Source organism: Trichosurus vulpecula, chromosome 4 (assembly GCF_011100635.1).
Source record: "Trichosurus vulpecula isolate mTriVul1 chromosome 4, mTriVul1.pri, whole genome shotgun sequence".
NCBI lineage: Eukaryota > Metazoa > Chordata > Mammalia > Diprotodontia > Phalangeridae > Trichosurus > Trichosurus vulpecula.
In genome coordinates this window covers 281,146,057-281,166,113 of record NC_050576.1, presented here as the reverse complement: position 1 = coordinate 281,166,113, position 20,057 = coordinate 281,146,057, and the positions used below count along the sequence as shown (strand labels likewise).

The 20,057-nt window shown below is 45.7% G+C and overlaps 1 protein-coding gene across 3 annotated transcripts in view; it reads right to left on the bottom strand.

Moving 5' to 3' along the window:
• Positions 1–9,519: 9,519 nt before the first annotated feature.
• The window catches only part of NHEJ1 (non-homologous end joining factor 1), a 103,643-nt gene continuing 93,105 nt past the window's right edge, over positions 9,520–20,057 (bottom strand). Inside the window, exons 6-8 of one of the 3 annotated variants that reach the window (XM_036758191.1) lie at positions 11,161–11,278; positions 10,506–10,624; positions 9,520–9,944 (exon numbers count right to left, since the gene is read on the bottom strand). In XM_036758191.1, coding sequence (XP_036614086.1) covers positions 9,870–9,944; positions 10,506–10,624; positions 11,161–11,278 — 312 coding nt within the window. In that variant the 3' untranslated portion in view covers positions 9,520–9,869. Of the gene's footprint in view, positions 9,945–10,505; positions 10,625–10,754; positions 10,981–11,160; positions 11,279–20,057 lie in introns of those variants that run through there. The other 2 variants (XM_036758192.1, XR_005010285.1) reach the window with 2 other exon arrangements.

The window sequence follows — 20,057 nt, the reverse complement described above, 5'->3', positions numbered from 1 at the left end:
GGAGACAGAGAAAGAGTAATCAGACAAGTAGAAGGAGAACAAGGAGCAGTAGCCTGAAAACCTAAAGAGGAGAGAATTCAGAAATGGGTGATAGTGTCAAAAGCTTCTGAGAAGTCAATGAGAATGAGGATTGAGAAAAGGCCATTAATTAGCCTTGGTAGTTAACAGATGCCTTTGGAGAGAGCAGTTTGGGTTGAATAGTGAGGTTAAAAGCCAGACTGTAGAGTTGAGAAGAGATTGAAAGACAGTAGAGGCACCTATTGTACAGGGACCACCTTCTCAAAAGGGAGGGGAGACATGACATTTGCAATTATCCTTTTGATCACAGGATCCCTGATTCAGAATTGGGGCTATCTCATCTGAACTCCTCCTTTTTGCAGATGGCGAACCGGGAGCCAACAAAAGTTAAATGGCTTTTCCAATGTGCAGTTATCTCATGTTAATCTGAATCAATCAAAAACCATTTCTTAAATGTTTTCTATGTGCCAGGGACTATGTTAAGTGCTAGGGATACAAAGAAAGGTAAAATAGCATCTGATCTCAAGAAATTCTCATTCGAATGGGAGTTCACAATTCAAATGCTAATGTTAACAAATTAATAACTAGCTATGTACAAGACATATACAGAGTAAGCAGGAGGTAACCTCAGAGGGAGTGGCATCCAAAAACGAAGTAAAATCTGTATTCCTCCATAGCCACTTGGAGGCCTTTACTGTGAAATCAGCCACTAGTCAGACCAATCCCCACCTGATTCTAAAGATGACCAATCACAACAAGTTTGGCCTCCAGAATGCAGTGGCTTGGATGCCTATTTGAGTCACAGCATTTGGTCATCATGGACTGGGACTACTGTAACGATATTAGTTACTTACCATTCTCTGAATCAACCCACCAACTGTACACACAGAAGTAATCTACACACAGTGTAGTGTCTGTGGCCTGGGATTAGTAAACAAAATGTACTAATATTCAAGCATTTTTTAAGCAACTACTGTTTGTATAATAGGCACTTAAGGGTCATGGGAGCACAAAGGAGAGAGAAGGCATACTCACAGTTGGAAGGAAGCAAGGGATCATGAACTTTTTGGAAGTGTTTTGAGGTGATGAGAAAGAAAACCTGGTAATTTTTTGTTCCCAACACTTTGGAAAGTAGACAGTGGTCAGAAGGTGGAGGGCCATAAGCCCACACCAAGGCTCAGTGGAATAGGTGACTGCCAATTAGCTAAGGGTCTGGAACCAAATTTTAAATCTTGACAAAAGGTTTGGGTAGAACCAGAGGTTCATAGAGAATCCCGAGAACAAGGCTCTCTTCATAGGAGGTTAGGATGAAGGAAGGTCATGAAGGTGGCTTCCCCTAAAACAAATGGGGTGTTAACCCCAGACGTCTGGGAAAGTAAATAGAAACTAGATCACTGTGCAGATTCAACAGGTTGGGAGCCATAAGTTTATGGTAGATTTCTTTTACCCACTTTCAATTACCTTTCCGTTACATGTTGGATATGATTTTCCCACGTGAATAAGTCCCTACAAAAAGCACAGAAACTATTTATTATGTGACTTAGGGTAAAAAGAACACAATATGATAAACATCTTAGGGTGGCAGTATTTAGGGGTCCACAGTTGAAGAATAAATGGCAAAATACTGAGCTTTGGACCAGACCAAGTCTAGAGACTGAGATATTAGTTAAACCTGGGCCTTAGACAACTTCCTCATGGGGCAAATCTGAAAATGATCCGATCTTCTCTGGAACTCGAGGGTCCCAGTCTTGGAAGCTTTTCAAGGAATTTACAATTGAGTTTCAAGAACCAAACCTGAACCATCCATAGAACAACAATAAAATGTGTAAAAAAAAAAGCCTGAGATGATAGGACATGGATTCTTTGTACGCATAACTTACTTGAAAGACAGCACTGCAGAGTGGCTGGAGGGTGGACTTGCTTTTAGAAAGCCCTCTCTCTGTCCACATCCTACCTCTGACAAACACAGGCTATGGGACTGCGAACAAGACCCTTCATCAGTTGAGTGAGTCTCCACATTGACAAAATCACAGGTGTACACATACATAAACATACTCGGTACATCAGTCTGTAACAATCTCTATACTGTATGGATACCATAGCAGAGGCATATTTACACATGTCACATCTGAAGTTACAGGGATTTAAAGAGTTGAATGGACCACAGTGAGGTTCCTTGTTCTGTGAAGGGATTTGAAGAGTATAATGGGCATGGACCAGCAAATAGATGGGGGATGGGGGTAGGAATGGTCTGAAGAAAGGCACAGAGGTGGAAGCAAAACTTATTCGTGCAGGACAGACACCTCTAGAGGAAAATGAAGCATTAGCAGAGTCACAAAGGTCATGGAGGTCAGTCTGGTGAGTGGCTCTTCAATATAATGCAAGGTTTACACAAGGCTTTAATGGTTTGCAAAGTACTTTACATAGGTCTCAGAGAGACAATGTAAATATCACTATTCCCATTTTATAGATGAGGAAGCTGAGGCCCAAAGAGGTTAAGTGAACCAAGATCACAGAGCTAAGAAGTGGCAAAATAGGGTTTTCAAGCTAAGGCCTTCTGACTCCATCCAAATCCACTGGTTATCTTTACCCCCCCAGCCACCCTCCTTTAGAAAGCGCACTGTGATGCTGAGCCTTGCTCAAGGAAGGCAGTCTCTTTCTCCAACTGGATAGGATCTTTCTGATATCTGTTCTTGATCTGATGGTTACCTAGTATGGCCCATATGTAGAAATACCTATCTGCAGATGGGTGGATTGGTTCTGGCCCAAACTGGAGTAGCTTTATGAGGTATTCAAAATCAAATATAAAAACACTAAGAAAGGTGACTATTGCAATTTATATATATATATATGTATATTATATATATACATACATATGCATACATACATAAGCATATATATACACACATATGCAAAAACCCACATATCCATATGTATGTACATATGTAAATTGCAATAATTTACTTTCTTAATGTCCTGACATTTCATTTGATTTTGAATATCTCAAAATGGTTCTCCAGCTTTGGCAAGGACTAAATAAATATGTATATGTGTGTATACCTATATATGTGTATGTATGTACATATATGTATATATAGCTATAAACAAAAATATGACTTTCCATAAACAGCAAACACTAACAATGAACCCATGAGAAAGGACTTGTGAAAACCTAGCTTCAAGACCTTTGCCTTGATGATTTAGAAAGGCGCAACTAGTTCCCATTTGAGTAAAAAGCTTATTCTGCTTATTTCAAGCCAGAGCTAAAAGTCCTAATGATTCCAGAAAACTCTAAATGGTTCTGTACATTTGAGTAGGACTCATTTGGCCATCTGCAAATTTGCAAATGTGCATATTTCTGCACGTGGGTTGTAACATATATTGTGGGTTGCAACAAATTTAATGGGCCCAGCTCTCTACTCTGGGAATGTTAGATGCTTAGGGAGTCAGATTCACTCTTCTAGGCAACTAGGAGGCTAGTAATTAAATAATGGGGGAAAAGAAGAGCTGATTTTTGCAAACCACACACCTCAGGTGGCACTAGCTGTTGGTACTTCCTCCCACCTCAATTTTCCCTGTTCAGGTTGTATTCTCCTCAGTAGAATTTAAGCTTCTTGATGGCAGGAACTGTGTTCATCTTTGTAATCCCAGGGCCTAAACAGAGTAGGCATTTAATAAAACTTTATGGAATTAAATTCAGCCATTTATTATGATTCCTCTTTATTGACTCAACCTGTCTTCTGCTTCTTAAGATTGTTCCATTTGCATTTCAAATTTAAATCTAGTTGTGCCAGGTTTAGCTGACCTAGCTTCTTATAGCCATTCCTGGATACTTTACAGTGTTTGGGGAGCCTTCTATTGGAGCACCTTTTATCTGGGCCCTTCTTCCCACCGAGTATTTCCCAACAGCTCTCAGAGTTTGTCAAATTGGGTTTTGTTGAAATCAGCTTTCTTCCTTTCTGGAATTCTTATTTCTTTTTTTGGAATTTCTATTATCTTTCAATCATTTTAACTAACATATACTCCTACCTTGTTTCCACTAATTTCTCACTGTTTTCAAGACCCAAACCCAGAAGCAGTCATGTATCTTTGGGCCTCATGCCTGGCCCTGATTTGATCACTTTGCAAGCAATTTTCTCCTAGGTCTCCTTCCATAATGGAAGATACCAGTGATCGAATTATCATCAGAATCTGCTCAAAAAAGTGTCATTGTCTATTATCCAGCAGAGCAAATGATACTGGAGGTAAGAAATAGTCTTGGGTAGACAACATAGAAAATGGGCAAACACTGAGTTTCATTTGGCAATTTTTTGACCTACATTCTTGATATTCTAAAAATGTAGGTTTATTTTCATTCTTCAATTGTGCACATGTTGTAGCTGGGAAGGCATTTTTTTTCTTGTATTTGTTTGTCATTGCATTGGTCAGGTTGGCTGACATTTCCAAAAGCGTTATGGCAACTATCCACATTGAATTCTTCTTGTTTGCATGATGGCAATGTTTGGAGTCAGACAGCCATTCAGAAGCACTCTCCTCTGGCTTTTCCTCCAGGCTCAAGGGCTAAAGCAGACATTGCATAGAGATATCGGTTCCTTGCCTTCTTTCTGTATAATCCATTTGCATTTCAAGTTTACACACAACTCCAGTTTAAATAACTTGTTTTCTTATAATTCTATCTGGACAAGGATTATCTTGATTCCAACAGTCTCTTTTTATTTCTTAATCCTAAAAGCACATCTTCAAGTCTATGGTAGAAAGACAAGACCACCTACTATTTTTTCTATTTATCTTTCTTAAGTGGTCTATACTTTCGTCTTGATAGATTAATCATGCAAATTATCTTGCCATCCTTGTTATGCTTATTGTACTAATCATGATAATGGGGACAGGTAAGTGCCACTTCATCACCACTGCTAGACAAATATTTCAAAGTGCATGCCCTAATTATCTTGGGTGACCATAATAATTTCACCTTTATGTATATGCAGATTATTGTGATTTTATTAGTATTGCAATGAGATGGAAAAATCATCACTAGCCCGGAGTTTTGGGACTGGCTGATAAGTTTCTTGGTGGTATAATGAGTGAGTGAAATAAGCATTCTTTCTTACTCATCTAATATCACTTCTGACTTAGTAAGTGACCATTTGCAATGCTGTTACACCAGAATCATATTTTAAGGAAAACCTCTAGCCTTCTCTGCTTATTTGCCATGTTCTTTACATGATAACCTCCCCCGCCCAAATCCCCCAAACTAGAGGCCTCCCCCTTCCTCCTTCTAGCCGGAACAAAAGTGTTGTTACAATGGCTCTTGTCCTGCCAATGTTATACCTAGGTTCCTCTACTCTCCGGCTCCAGCTAAATGTCTTCAACGTTTGAGTCCATAATAGTTCTGGCTTTCCTGCCAGTGCCCTATATGACAAATAGGCTTTTCCATCCCCTCTCAAGCCCCACCTCATTTCACTCCACAAAGTGTGGTGAAGAAAAGCAGCTTGGGGTGCCAGCCAGGAAGATTATCTCTCCCTTACTCTGTTCTCCCCTCTCCAGTCACTCATTTCTGACCGGCTGTCGATCCTATCAGGGGTCCATAAAGCTAGGAGGACTCTGGCCCGGGAGAGGGGGGTAGGGGTTAGGCAAACAGGCCAGGGAGGCAACTGGTTGAAATTTAACCACAATATTCTTGGTCTCTATTGTTTTGAGTGAGGCCCAATATTTCCACAGCAGGATTATAGGATCTGATTAACCATGTTAGACAACAATGCCGAGCTGGGATGGGCTTCCCCTTCCAGCTGCCAATATGAAAAAGTAAATACAACACCCAGATTTCATTAGGGAGGCCCCAGCAGCCCCTAAGCCCTACTCCCCATTTCTGACCCTATTGCTGACTTTGGCCCCAAAGTGAGAAGAGGAAGGGTTTGAAGGGTGCTTCTCTGGCCTCAGAGGACAAGTAATTTGAGTACAATCTTCCAAGATGAGCCAGCCCATGCTTCCATGGGCTTATACCATGCTCCTTACACCATAGAGATCAACAGCTCTTACAGGGTCCCCCAAGCTGACTGGCCCCAACATCCATAGTGGCTGGTAGGAACTTTCAGACCAGCCACAGATCAAAGGAATGCAGAAATATGGAGAAGGCGGCTACTACCCCTGGAAGAGCCTACTAGGTTGCTGGCTTTGGGAGAAGGGTGACTTCATGAGGAATTGTCCCTGACAGAGGCAGGTCTCCAGCTTTTCTGGGAGGCAAGACTCTCTGGGACCCACTGATCTCTATTTGGATTCTCTGACTACTTTCTCTCCACTTTATTTTGGGGGTGACATCTCCTAAATCTCCTCACCTATCACAGGTAGGGGCCTCATACAACAGTGTCTTAGAATGGCTTCTTTAGGACTGGGGAGACCATCCCCCCCTCCAAGAGACAGCAGTCTCATCCCAAACACCCATCCAGTACCTTAGAGAAAGTGACCACTTTGTATGTTTGTGGGCGAGGATGATGCCAAATGCTGGGATCCCTGACTTCTTGACTCTGGAGTCAGCTGCTGACTCGACATGTACCCTTGGGTCTTCCTACTGAAATGTCAGCTTTCCCCATCAATAGAATTGAGAGTCCGCTCTTGGGCAGAGCTGACAGGAGGAGAGGCTAATTTTTATCATTACCGCTTTTAATATAGAATTACCCATCCTAACACTGATCCATTAGATTGGAAATTTGTCTATAAATTAAACTGTGAAGTTTGTCAGAGCAGAATGTGTGTAGTCTCTTTGTATGGTGAGAGCACTGAACACAGCAGGCACTGAATAAATGTCTGAACTGAACTGACTGAAATACTAAGCAATGAGACGCGAGTGGATACGGGCTCTGTTCTCTAATTTAACAAGCATTTATTCATTGTCTAATATGTGCAAGAGATTTTTCTGGTGCCGGTGATGTAAGGGGCCAGAGACAACACGTATAAACACAGATCACAGGCTGAGTTCGAGTCAGTGAGAGAACAGCCTAGGTGGGGTGGGTCTCTCTGGCATCAGGGAAGGCTCTACTAGATGGGTTTACTTGTTCTATATGGAATCGACACTTCTAATCTAGAGGCAGATGGAGAAACAGAGTCACAAGATAGGAGGACATGGCTGTGGCTACACAGACCAATCAGTCCCGGGGCCTGGCCCAGCACCCAAAAGCAAATCCTCCCACACTGAACTCATAGACCCAGGGGCTCCTCACAACATCAAGACCAAGGAGAATGTAGGGACTTGGGAAAGGAAAGCCATGAAATGGACAAGAGAGAAAAGTAAGCCCCAAGGGACAGGAAGAAGCAGGAGGGCTTGGGCAGCTGCTCTGCTTCAAAGCTCTGGCTACCAGTTTGCTGCTTGGGGACTATGGGGTTGTGATGGCAGCCTGGTCCGGCCTCGCAGATCCTCTGACAGCCCTGCCCTTCAGAACGGGTGCAGCCCCCATTCCCATGTGGGACTCTGGGGATAGATCCTGAGAATCTCTAAAGGAGCCTTTCCTGATTCTCCCCTCAGTACTACGCAGCTAAGAGCAAGAAAAATGCCCCTGGCTTTAAGAGGGGAAAATCAGTTCTAATGGGATGTTATCTAGTCCCTGCCTTGGTCAGTGGTAGGGAAGGCCTCACTCAAGTGTGGAGAGGGAAGAGGATGCCTTGAAACTTTGCCGAAGGAATTCTCCATCTCTGAGCCTGCCTGAGCCGGCTGTGGGGGAAGGGAGGACTGGGCAGCTGGGCCAAGCGGGCCCTGCAGTATAGGTGGCGCTATTTCTCTACTTTTAGGTCCGGTTTGGCCAGTCACTTCCTCGAGGTCTCCAGTCCTGCTCCTGGTTTGCTGGCTTGCTCATGTAAACCACCTTGTATTATTTTTTTTTCTAAAAATACTCCAAAGCAATTGAAAGAGTCCCTTCTCCCACCACCGGCCCCAGCCTCAGCCCCGGCCCCGGGGAAAGGGCGGGTGGGCGGGGAGGTGGGCCGCTGCTTTATTAAACACAGGGAAAACTAATATTTACGGAATAAAATTTATGGAGCAGCCACTAGAATTCGACCCTTTTATGTGCCTGTAGAGCTGGGGTGGAGGCTGGGCCAGGCCAGGGCCCTGGGGGAGGGGCCGATCTGGGGGCAGGGCCTGAGAAAGACAAGTTAGGGATTCCCTGGGGTTTGTCCTGGGTTGAGGGGACTCTTTGCCACCACCTTTATCTTGTCTTCTTAAATGAAAAAGTTCCTTAAACAGGACACCCGGGAAGGAGGGTGGGAGGTGGGGTGGCATCCCCTCAGAAATGAAGGGATAAGGGACGTTGAGCACCTTGCTGGGGATTCCTCCCCTCTCCCCATGTGGCCTAGCGCCTGATACTCATTGAAACCAAGCTCTGAATCCTGCAGAAAATATGTGGAAAACAAACAGTGCCACTTGATAACAAGTTCTCACACAGCCCAAGATCCACCTCAATGCTAGCCTGGGAGACTAAAGATGCAGCAAGTTCAGCAGACCTGTGAGGGGGGCACGGTGTGCAGAAGGAGAACGGGTGAAGAACCAAGCTCTTCCTTTGGGAAATGAACTCGGTGTGACCTCCCACAGTGGGCTAGACAGCAGAGTAAGAGCTGGGAATGACCTAGAAAAGGAACAGACTGAGAAGAACCACCACCCAGCCAGAAAAACCCACCTCCACCTTGTGCTAAGCTCTACAGACCAGTGCCCTAGGACTCCTTCTCCTACCTTATGTCTATCTTTTCTTATTCCCAGGTAAAGCTTTGCAGGGCCCTGCCTCCGTAGGGGAATGGGGCAAAAATGCTGGGACCTATTCAACCCTAATTGGCTAATCCAGCTATTTCCCCCAGGAGATGGCTAAGGGGTCATATGCTGAGGCTTACGTCAGACTCCCTTTGGGTCCAGGATCCTGTTTCTGCTGTCACTTCGAGCACTCTCTGGCCCCTCTGCTGCTTCTTATCTAGGTCCTATAGAAGGTGCTTTACCTGGAGAATGGGGGTAGGAAGGACACAAAGCCTCCTGGGGCCTGAGCTCTAGGCCTTTCCTGAGGCTTTGTCTGGCCCAGGAGGATCCTGTTAGGGCTCTACACGGCCTGACTTGTTAGTATCTTTACCTTGAAAACAAGACTGGAAGATGAACAGAATCGAGAAGAGGACAATTACAATCCATGATGTTTGGTGTCCTCTTTAGGAGAAGGGACTTCAGATGAAAGTTAAGGTTCCGTTTAGGTCACAGTACAAGGAAACCTGAAGGTATCTGAGCTGAGGGCTCAGGGTGCAAGAGATGGCATGGGAACTATGTGCATGTATGTGTGAGGAGAAAGGTGGAGAGGAGAGGAGAGAAAACAAGTACTTCTTATGAAGGAACAGATCAAAATCTGGGGAGCTTCAGGGGTGTTGTTTATTCTGCTCAGGCCATGGGAATAACTACAGGCTCCCTAAATGAAGTAGGGACTTGCCAGTGAGTTTGTGGCAAACACAGAAGTAAGTTAATATTCTCTTAAGATAGCACAGGAGTTTTGGAAGCTTTTATTTTTGTTGTGTTTCTAGTAAATCCACCACAAATATATACATACAAAGTCTAGAGGAGGATCCTGTGAGAGAATAGGGTTCAGTATTTCCCCAGGTTCAGGCTCTTCCTCAGGTCAGGAAACCTGGCACAATCATGAGCATATTCAGACCGAAGGTCTCCCTGCCAAAGTGTCCACTCTATGGCAGGCTAACAAGAATCTTCCAGCTGGACCCAGTCCAACTTCGGCCAAGGTCTGAGCTTTCACCCCAGAAGATCCTTTCAAGGCGATGCTGAGAGAATCTCCTCTCCAGAGTCCTCCTCAGCAGCTGGAGCACTGCTACGTGAGCTCAGTTCAGCTGAAGAGTCCCTTTGGTTTCTTTCTCTTGATTTTGGACAGATGAGGTCTCTGCACTGGAGCCGAAGTCTCCTAGGGAAGAAAGGAACCCAAATTAGAGGAGAAACAATCTACACCTTCCCTAGCTCAGGTTTCCATCCCAAGAGTGTTACAGGCAGGACCATGAGATTTACTTCTCAGTGTCTTCCTACTTTCCCTTTCTCATCTTAAAGTGAGCAGGTAACTCTTTTAGGTGAAATGTTATATGCTCCTCACTGTATGCTGATATGTAGTGCTAAAAATGTTATATGCTGCTCTCTACAGACAGGCACAGGACAAAAAAAAAGGATACATTGTCCTTCCTTCCCACGAGGAATGATCTTTATAAGACCCAGGCTGAGAGTGGAATAGAAGAGTAAGGAAACCACTGCCTAGGTTATCAGGTCGGAAAAGGGTAAGGTTATCGGAGACACGTGGGCCTCTCCCTCTAGACATTTAGTATTCAGTCATGGTCCGCATCTCTAAGCATTTAAAAGAGAAAGACAACATGGTAGCAGCTCCAGTGGGGAAAGAACTTGACTGATTCTAGGTGCTGATTTCCTGAACCCTTAGGTTTTCTCTCAAAAAAGGCTCGAGGCTTCCACTGAGTTTTACCATATTCAAAGTCTCAAGCACAGACAGGGATGGGGCCGAGAAGGACTGCTGCTCTGGCTGGTTCAGCAGTCTATCATCAGTTTCATTGGAAGAAGTCCTGTCCGAAGCCTGGGAGTCTCCTGGAATCAGAGAGATGAAACAGGACAAAAGGTCAAGAAATCTCCCTCCCACCAAGAGGGACAGCGACAGGGTCATCGTCATGGCCTGGTCAGAGTGACCCTCATGGTAACTGCTAAGAGTCACATGTACCGAGCTAGCTGCTGGGAGGCTTCAGTCACGGTGGACAGGAGGTCCCCGCACACACCAAGCCAGGTTAACACTTCGGAGGGGCAGAACTCAGTGTCAATTGGGTAGCCACAAATTGCAGCTCTCCCCAAGCCTGGAAAAGTCCTCTGACCCCAGTCTCACAATGAGTATCCAGACTTCTCAAGGACCCTGGAGAAATTCAGTGTCCAATTATGACGAATGAAGATGCCTGGTGGGCAGACAGAGAAAGAAAAAGAATAAAGCCTACTTGCTACCTCATAGCCCAGGGCTCTGGCAACCCCGACACATTCCAGGAGGACTGGATTAGCTTCATCAGGCGCACTCTTCCACCCCAGATACCTAGAATAGGAACAGAGCCCCCTGAACTGCTCACCCCCAAACTGCTCACCAGAACCTTGTCGTTTTCGTCCTGCCTGGAATTCTTGTTTAGTTATTGCCACATAGAGATTTTGCAGCTTCGTAGCAAAGGATCTTCCATTCTCAATACTGCATGTGTCTGGCAGATTCTATGGGAGAAATGAAACCCTTGTCACTGACATGCATGGAAAGAAGAAACTTAGAAGCCCTCTTTTCCATCTGTGCGACTGGCATCAATCCCAAGAGAGACATACCTATTCCTACAGAAGGAAGGTAAGAAGCTAGTCTGGTGTGGGACCTGGGGCTCCAAACCCATTAGGATCCAACCATATAAAAGAATCCTACTTAGAATTTTTCCTTTGGCAGGTTTCTTTTGAGTCTCCATATTCCCCAATTCTTAATTCTCTCATCTCATTTACATCCTGCAGGTCTCTAGTCTGGGGGATTTTGAATATCCCTGATGGATCTGTCGTAGGAGATTTGTCACTAAACAGATAATCATTTTAATCAAGCTCATATCCAATCTCTATGATTGAGAGAAAAGGTAAAAGCTAACAACAAGGGGCTAACCTTGGAACTGTGGAGAAAGAGGCAATGTATATTGTGGGGATATAGGTGTGCTGAAGGATGTGGGAGAAATGGAGAGAGGGTGAAGGAAATGAAAACATAAAATGAGGGTGGAAGACAATGGGGTCAAAAGAAGTCTGTGACATAAAGGGAAGCAGCATTTGGCCACAGAGTCAAAAGAGCTGTATTTAAGTACCAGCTCCACGACTTACTAGCTCCGTAATTACGTGCAAGCTAATGACTCTCTCAGACTCTACACTGGCAACCTCACAGCTTAGTTGTAAAGAAAGCATTTTAATGGTAACCTGTAGAGTACTATCCAAGCGTCAGCTCGTCATCATCATCATCACCACCACGACCACCATCACCATGTCATCATCATCTAACAGAATGGTAGCAGAGATAGAGGTGATGCTAAGGCACAAACAAAGTCCTCTTTTCTTCCTGGGCTAAGTCAGTGTCCCTAATGGCTCTCTTGCCAACACCTGGGCATCTCCTCTATACGACCCCACCTACCAATAATCCTTGGCCAGGCCCTAAGCTGTGCACACACATCATGGCTCCCAGCCAAACTGCAGGAGCCCAAGGGGCTGCCACACTACCACCTCACATGGGACTCACTACAGAGATTCTGGCCTGGCCTGCCAGTAAGTATTGGGAGTATTCCCTCTGTTCTGGGGAAAATCGATCCTGGGAACCAAGCCTGGGCACAGGAAGGAAGTGGAAAATAGTAAGGCAAAGTGCCCCTCCATGAATCAGAAACTTAGCTCTATTTCTTGGAACTGATCCAACTTCCTTCTAGGACAGAGGCAGCTGAGGAACCTGGTATGAGATATCACCAGGAACTACAGCATCACTCTCATCTCCATTCCCCAACTCCCACCCACCCACATAAACTCCCCTCCCACCAAGTAGGATTCTATCAGGTTTTGACTTTTCACTGCAGAGGCAGTTTTAAATGGTTGGAGTTAGAGATTAGGAAACAAGCCTGGAGTCTAAGCCCTGCTTTTGACCCAGACTCACACTAAAGGGAATAGCCCTTCCCCTTGGCAGTCTGCCTCCAGGGGCCCTGGGAAATGCACTGAAATGGGGAAGGGGAATGCCTAGGTCATGCCTATTTTAGACCTAAAACAGCCTCTTCCCCAGGCCAAAGCCTCTGCCCCCTCCCTTTTACCTCCCTACAAAGGGTACTCTATTCTGCAGCAAAAGGGTCCTGTTATCTAAGAGACCGAGGGCTGGCCTCTACTCCTATCTCCATGGTTCTCCTCCATACTTTTCAGTATGTATGGCCTCTGCCTCAGTCATTCACACACAGCTTCCCTAGCATAGTCTGTCCTGAGTAAACAAATAAGACAGATAAAGCCTACCTAGTAAGAATAGTTGAGACCCTTGAGCCAACTCTCCCTCTGCCCTCCTCTTAGAGCAAAGCAAATCCATAAAGCTGCTGGGGGCCTCAATAATCCGGTCTCAAAGGTTCCTGGGATGATCTTTACCCAGCCCCTGTGTTTGGCCTCGAAACCAAACGTCAGAGATGAAAGGCCACTGAAGCCAGGGTTGCCCTGGGCCAGAGTCCAAGCCCATAACCTCGCTAGCCCTCCCTCCTCCCCTTTCCTAAGGCTACTACTTTAGTCCTACGATTGTTGCCTTGGGTTTTTCCCTTTTGCGTTCCCCTTCTTTCCACTTGTCCTTACTGTTCTTTGAACACTCGTTCCCAGAGGGCCCAGAGGAAAGGAAGTCAGAGGTCTGTTTCAGGAACTCAGTATAGCCATATCAATAAGCTAACCAATCTCCTATACAACCCCACCAACCACCCCACATCACACACAAGAATGTTGTTCTGGAAGTATATACCCAAGGTCATCCAGCTATACCACTAACTACCCAAATGAGAAATTTCCCCCAAAGAGACAAGCTGCCCTGGCAATCCAGCCCTCCTTCAGGGGACAAACATCGCAGCCAAAGGTAACCAGGAGGAGGCCACTCACTCGGAGCATCACTCTATTACACTCTACCTAGCATCACTGATCCCTGAGACCGACCTTACAGAACAAGCTAGACAAGAGGTGAAAGCAGCAGCTTCAGCCTAGGAAAGAGAGAGACGTTAACTTTTCTAGGCAGGACAATAGCAGAGTTTGGCTGAGGCAGTCGGTACAGATCAAAGGGAGAATGCTGGAGTCAGGATTCAGAGAAAAGCAAACAGCGGTGCCCCCTGCCTCGAGAATGACTGAGCAAGGAGCAAAGTGTACCAGCCACAATTCGGGTCACTGCCCAGGTGGGGAGGGGAAGAAAGGAGAGAAAGCACCTTAATTCAGCCAGACGGCATGGCCCTCAAAAGCCGTGCTCATCGTCTCAGGGACGCTCCACACTTCGTTTTCACACACCGCCTCTTCCCACAGATCTAGTCAGCTGCCAGATGATGCCTACTTCCCCAGTTAAGTTAATACAGCCAGAGGAAAACAACAACAACCAAAACCCCACCACCTTTTCTCCAGAATCCTCCCATCGGTTTCCTTCAGAATTTTCTAATTAGTTCTCATCTCCTCAATCCACCTAGGATCTTTAATAGCCCACCACTTCAGTGTGAACACTCAGTGTGTTCAATAGATACTATGTTCTACCATCTCTAATCCGTCTGGGACTCTAGATGAAGCTTTATTGGAGAAAGGCTTTTAGGAAAATCAGACACTTCCATCCTACAGAATCTCCTATCCCCTTTCTCATCTGGATTTCAACTCTACTACTATTCAGCAGTCACTCCTGTCTCCACTGATGGCCAGACTCATTTCTTGCAGTGAGGACTTCCAAGGATCCCACCAAAAAGACCTCTGACTTTAGCAGAACCACTTTTAATCACTACACTTAATCAGAAAATTCCCAAAGAGGTTACTCTTCCTAGAAGTTCCCAAAGGTCTCACAAATGGTGCCTTCAAATGCTGGGTGAGGTATGGCAAAGACAGTGGTGGTATGGGACCTGCTATGTCGTGTACCATACTCCTAGGGAAAGTAATATTTCAAGCAGGAGAGACAAAGAAAGAAAAAAAAAAGATACGGACGGAGTTTCCGGCTGAGAAGCCCAGCTCAGTCTCAGCCTTGAGCAACCCCTCCCCAGCAGTCTCTCCTCCTGCCCCAGCCTTGGCACAGCCCCCAAGGACCTAGCATAGACAGTCACAACATCCCACAGCCAACATCCAAGGAAGAACCCCCATCATGTGACCTCCTCAAGGACAAGGAATGCTCTTCCCCACTTTTTACTCCTACAGGGTTAGAAAATTCAATGAAAGCTGAGGGTGCAGAGCTCTCTCGATTCCTTCCTAAAAGAGTTAGGAGTTTCCTGCTTGAAGATAAAGGCAATTTCCACTATGGCACCTGTCTTTACTCTGAGGAAAGAGAAGACAACTGATATTTTACATGGTTTTCTGTGGTTTTCTCAAACCATACTCGAAAACAAGGGAAATGGTGAGAGGCATCATAGGCTAGCAGTGGATTTGGACTCAGAGGGCTGGATTCAAATTTAGACTCAACTCTTTATTATTTATTACCTTTATGATCTTGGGTACATGACTTCCTGTTTCTGGGCCTCAGTTTACTCACTCACAAAATGAGGGGGTTGATCTCTAAGATATTTGACAATTCTAAGTCCTATGATTTGGGGAGTCTACATGACAAACTCTCAAGAAAGGGGGGATTGGGAGAGGGCTTCCTACCTTCTAGGGCACAAAGTAAATATCTTTGATGCTAAAAGCTTTATTAAAGGGAAGATCCATAGGCTCAACAGGAAAGGTACTCTAAGGGAATCCTGGGGCCCATGATAATCGCATAAATTACCAAGTGTGAGTTTAGGCAACAAATCTAAAGGGAAATCCTAGCCCCCAACACACAGACACACAGACACAGACACACACAGACAGACAGACAGACACACACACACACACACACACACACACACGTATATATACAGAGCATGTCCAAACACCCAAGAAAAAAAGTATCAAAAGTGTCTTCTCACTCTCACAAGACTACTTGGGAATGTTCAGAACTATCCCCCAAAAGAGAGGATCCCCACAATTTTTTAATTAAAAGCGAAAGCCAAGAAAGAATGTTTTTCACAGGAAAAAGATGACTGGGACAAACATGTGGCCCTGCCCCAGTGCTGATCAGGCCTAGAAATATCAGCACAGCCTGAACGCTGTGCTGGCACAAAGAAATCAATGTCTGATATATCCACTGACTCAATTACCTCCTCTACGGACACAGTAGGTAAAGGGGGAAGGCAGGGGCTAGACACAGAATCCTCTTAAGGCCTGAGAAAGGAGTTGCAACACAGGCAGATGTTACAGAAACGATCCTAGGTAGTGTGTGAAAATAAGTGCCCACCTCACACCATCACTACACACTAGTCCAACCCTCATCCTCTTTCCTGGTCCATTTCACTTCTTTGACTAACCAGTTCCATTCTTCCCATAAAGCTCCTTAACTCCAACTGCTGGGGTGCAGTCAGGGGCAAAAGGAAAGAAGGGAGGTCTGTAAGTTTCCATGAAGAATGAGACAGTGTTGGTAAGTGAGAGACTGTGGAGCAGTTGCAAGGAGCCAGTGGAGACTACACGCCATCAGTTTGTCACAGGTGAAGTCCTCACACTGTCAGGATGTATTTCAGAGAACATTCTTCCAGCTCCAAGCTCCTTATCCATAGGGACTGTGCATTTTTGTCTCTGTACCCCTGGATCTAGTGCTGTGCCTAGTACATGGTGGGTGCTTAATGAATGCTTGCTGAAGAAGTCACTGAGAGGAGAAACCATTTCGTTTTTGTCTTCATATTTATCTCGAGAGCTTGTGCTCTCGTTGCACAATGCCTGACTTATAACAGGAGGCAGTTAGCAAATTCTCACTGAATTGAATTCTGGGCCTCATGGATGGAACTTATGGGGACAGAGAAAAAGGGGAAGATTAAAAAGATCTCCAAAGATCTTTTTGAGTCCCAACCTGCTCTCTTTCTCTTCTTTTCTTCTCTTCAAGACCAACTTTCTCGATAGGACCCTTGGTGAATCCCAGAGATGCCCCCCGAGGACTTACTCCACTCATTCCTACAGGCTGTTTCAATAATCAGAAACCTTGATGACCTGGGTGTCATGCCCAACAAGATATCCTGCCCTTGAGGAGCTACACACAAGAGACAAGACAGACAGACAGTGCTTCTGTGTTTGGTCTGGTTCAGCTTTGTTTAGGTCTGCCTAACACAGTCTCAGTGCCCAGAGCACAGACTGCCTCTGGTTAATTGCCTTTGATATAGCTGTCCTCACCATGTCACTTGAGGGAGATGAAATAATTACCACAATACACTTCCAGCTCCTAAGCATCTCTGAGTTCTGGCCTTCCTCACTGCAAAGACTGAAGTGCTCTGAAGCCAAGTTTAGTGACTCAGGGTCTATATGGACTGAGGAGATCTATCTCGCAAAGAGACCACAGCCAAATCACTGTATCTCTTTCTGGATTTTAGGCTCATTCCCTACAAAATAGGAATATTCTGCAATCTTCTACAATTCTTTCACATTAAAGAAAATGTAACAGAAATAGTAAGTGCATAGCTTAAGAAATTATGAAGAAAAGCCCAGATCCTGCTGGCATTATTCTGATTTGTATGAATCAACTGAAGCCTAATCCCCCAGGTTTCTCAGTCAAAGAACACAGACGTAGAGAGTTAGGGAGGAAAGAGCAAAAGAAGCTCATCTAGTCTTCAATCCTTTCATTCAACAAAAAATAAATTAAGGCCTAGAGAGGTTAAGGGATTTGTCCAAGTCACACAGCCCATTAGGGTATTAGTGACTGGGTCAGGACTGGGATGCAGATCTTGATTCCTAGTCCACTCCTCCCCCCACCCCCACACTGTACCATGCTGCAACTACTGAGCAGAGCTGCCCCCTTCTTTTCTAAGTCCCCACATCTCTCCTTCCCCTCTCAGACCTGCAAACAGCCCAAGGGTTTGAGGTTGGAAGAGGCACCCTCTACCTTCCTCAGAGTGACCTGGGATGGAGGCTGTATCTTTCCTGCTCACCCTGAGTGATCTGTTGGATAAAAGCAGAAATACCTTCTAGAGAAGATAAACCCAGCACCTCATGCTTGGCACCCTACTAGGGGGTTTAGAAATTCACAAAAATTAATACTTGGGGTGCTCACACCGAAGGGACAGGCAGAAGTTCTAGACAAGTTAGCTCCTTTTCAAACAAGCAGAGTCCATCAGTCATAACCAGGAGACCCCCAGGCTCTGCCCAAAAGAAAAATAAGAGCCAAGGGAGTGGGGGAGGGGAAAGCTGTTCTTCTAAGAACCCTTTGTGGTGGCTGCCTGCGCAAGAAAGTTTTACAGAGAAGGTGAAACTTCTCAAGGTAACAGATCCAGCTGTGACCCTTCCAAATGCCTGACCAGTTGCCCCCGCTTACATGTATGCCCCCCCCAGGGAGAAGCAGAGCCCAAAGGGTGCTTGGCCCACCCTGGCCTGGCACAAAGCCCAAGACTAGAGGGGGACAAAGGGAAAGTGAGGAGGGGGCAGGGAGGAAGGCTCTTCGGGCTTCCTGGCAAGTGCAGTGGCAAATTGTGTTCCCCTTCCCCAAGAACAGGAAGTTTTCCCCTCTCCCCCAATTCACTGGGAGCTCCAGTTCCTCTGCAGGGGAGGTGAAAAGTCGGAAATCTCTCACTATCACCTAACTCAGCGTGCCTTCTCCAAAGGGAATGAGGAAAGGGAAGGCCTGTCTGAAGGGAGGCCAGTGGGTGGGAGGCAGTGCCCTCAGCAGTGAACTGGGAAGAGAGAGGCACAGGCAGCTGGCCCTGTGGCTCGAAGGGGGATTTAAGGGAGCTGCCGTGTGTTCAGGAGCATCTCCACCACAAGAGGATTCTCTTTCGCCCCAAATTACACGCTTGACAGCTGGGAACACAACCTATGGCAGCTTCTGACACCAGGTGCAACACACCGACCCTCCTCACTCTGAGAAATCCTATTCTAAAGGGTGCAAACTTGCTGCAGTTCCCACAATGACAGATCTGGCTGACCGAAGTGCACCTGGACAGAAGGAAAGAGATTCCACTCTCCTTCAGCTTCATTCTTCTCCTCATTATAGTTCTAACTTTGGGACGAGGTCCAGGCTCTGCCATGGGCCAAGCTGCCATTTACAGGACTTAGAGACATGTGGTTGCCTGAATGTAGAGAGCTCCAAGTGGAGTTATGATCTTAGCCACACTTGATGTCACCAAGAAAAGGAATATCCCCCCCACCATGGCTGGCCATACAATGGCATCTTTCATTTCTGCCCATTCATAGAACAGAACGCCAAAGCAAGAACCCATAGGAAAGAGCAACTATTAACAATGGAGAAAACTGAGTAGAGACAGAAAGATGCACAGAAAGGGGAGGGAGGGGAGAAAAAGAAAAGAAAAGAAGGCAAGGCAGGCATGACACAAAAAACCCTGAGTATATATTGAAGTAAGGAAATAGATTTACCAGAGGCACTTCTAAATATAAGGCATTTGGGGATCAAGGTAGGTAGACATGATTTCAGGACTCTGAGCTTCAATCTCAGTTCTGCCATTGAGTGGCCTGGCCAGGGGTAGAGGAGGGAGGAGAGGCAGTACATGTTAAGGACAACCTCTTCCTTCCTCATGGTGGCTAGTTAGGTGAGTCAGTGCACAGAGCCCCAGGCCTGGAGTCAGGATGACTCATCTTCCTGAGTTCAAATCTGGCCTCAGATACTTACTAGCTGTGTGACCTTGGACAAGTCACTTTACCCTGTTTGCCTCAGTTTCCTTATCTGTAAAATGAGCTGGAGAAGGAAATGGCAAACCACCCCAGTATCTTTTTTTTGTTGTTTTTGTTTTTGGCAGGGCAATTGGGGTTAAGTGACTTGCCCAAGGTCACACAGCTAGTTCATGTGTCAAGTGTCTGAGGCCCGATTTGAACTCAGGTCCTCCTGACTCCAGGGCCAGTGCTCTACTCACTGCGCCGCCTAGCTGCCCCCCACCCCAGTATCTTCACCAAGAAAACTCTAAATGGGGTCATGAAGAGTTGGGCATGACTGAACAACAACATACCTTCCTCACGGTAATCTTTGATGGAGACCAAGTCTTCCTTCCTGCTCCCACTGAGTAGTCTGTCAGATAAGAGCAGAAATCTGGCAGTCACCTCCAGAGTACAAGAGAGAAGCTGGGGTTCTGAGGACATTTTCCTCTGGCACCTCCAAATGCCAATGCTTACTGACAGTCATGAGCTGACAGACCTAGAGCTGATACTGAGCCAGAGAAAGCCAGCAATGCTTAACCTAAGAACACCCCAAAGCCATTTCTGTAAATCTTTTCCCTCTCAAATTCATTTAAATCTG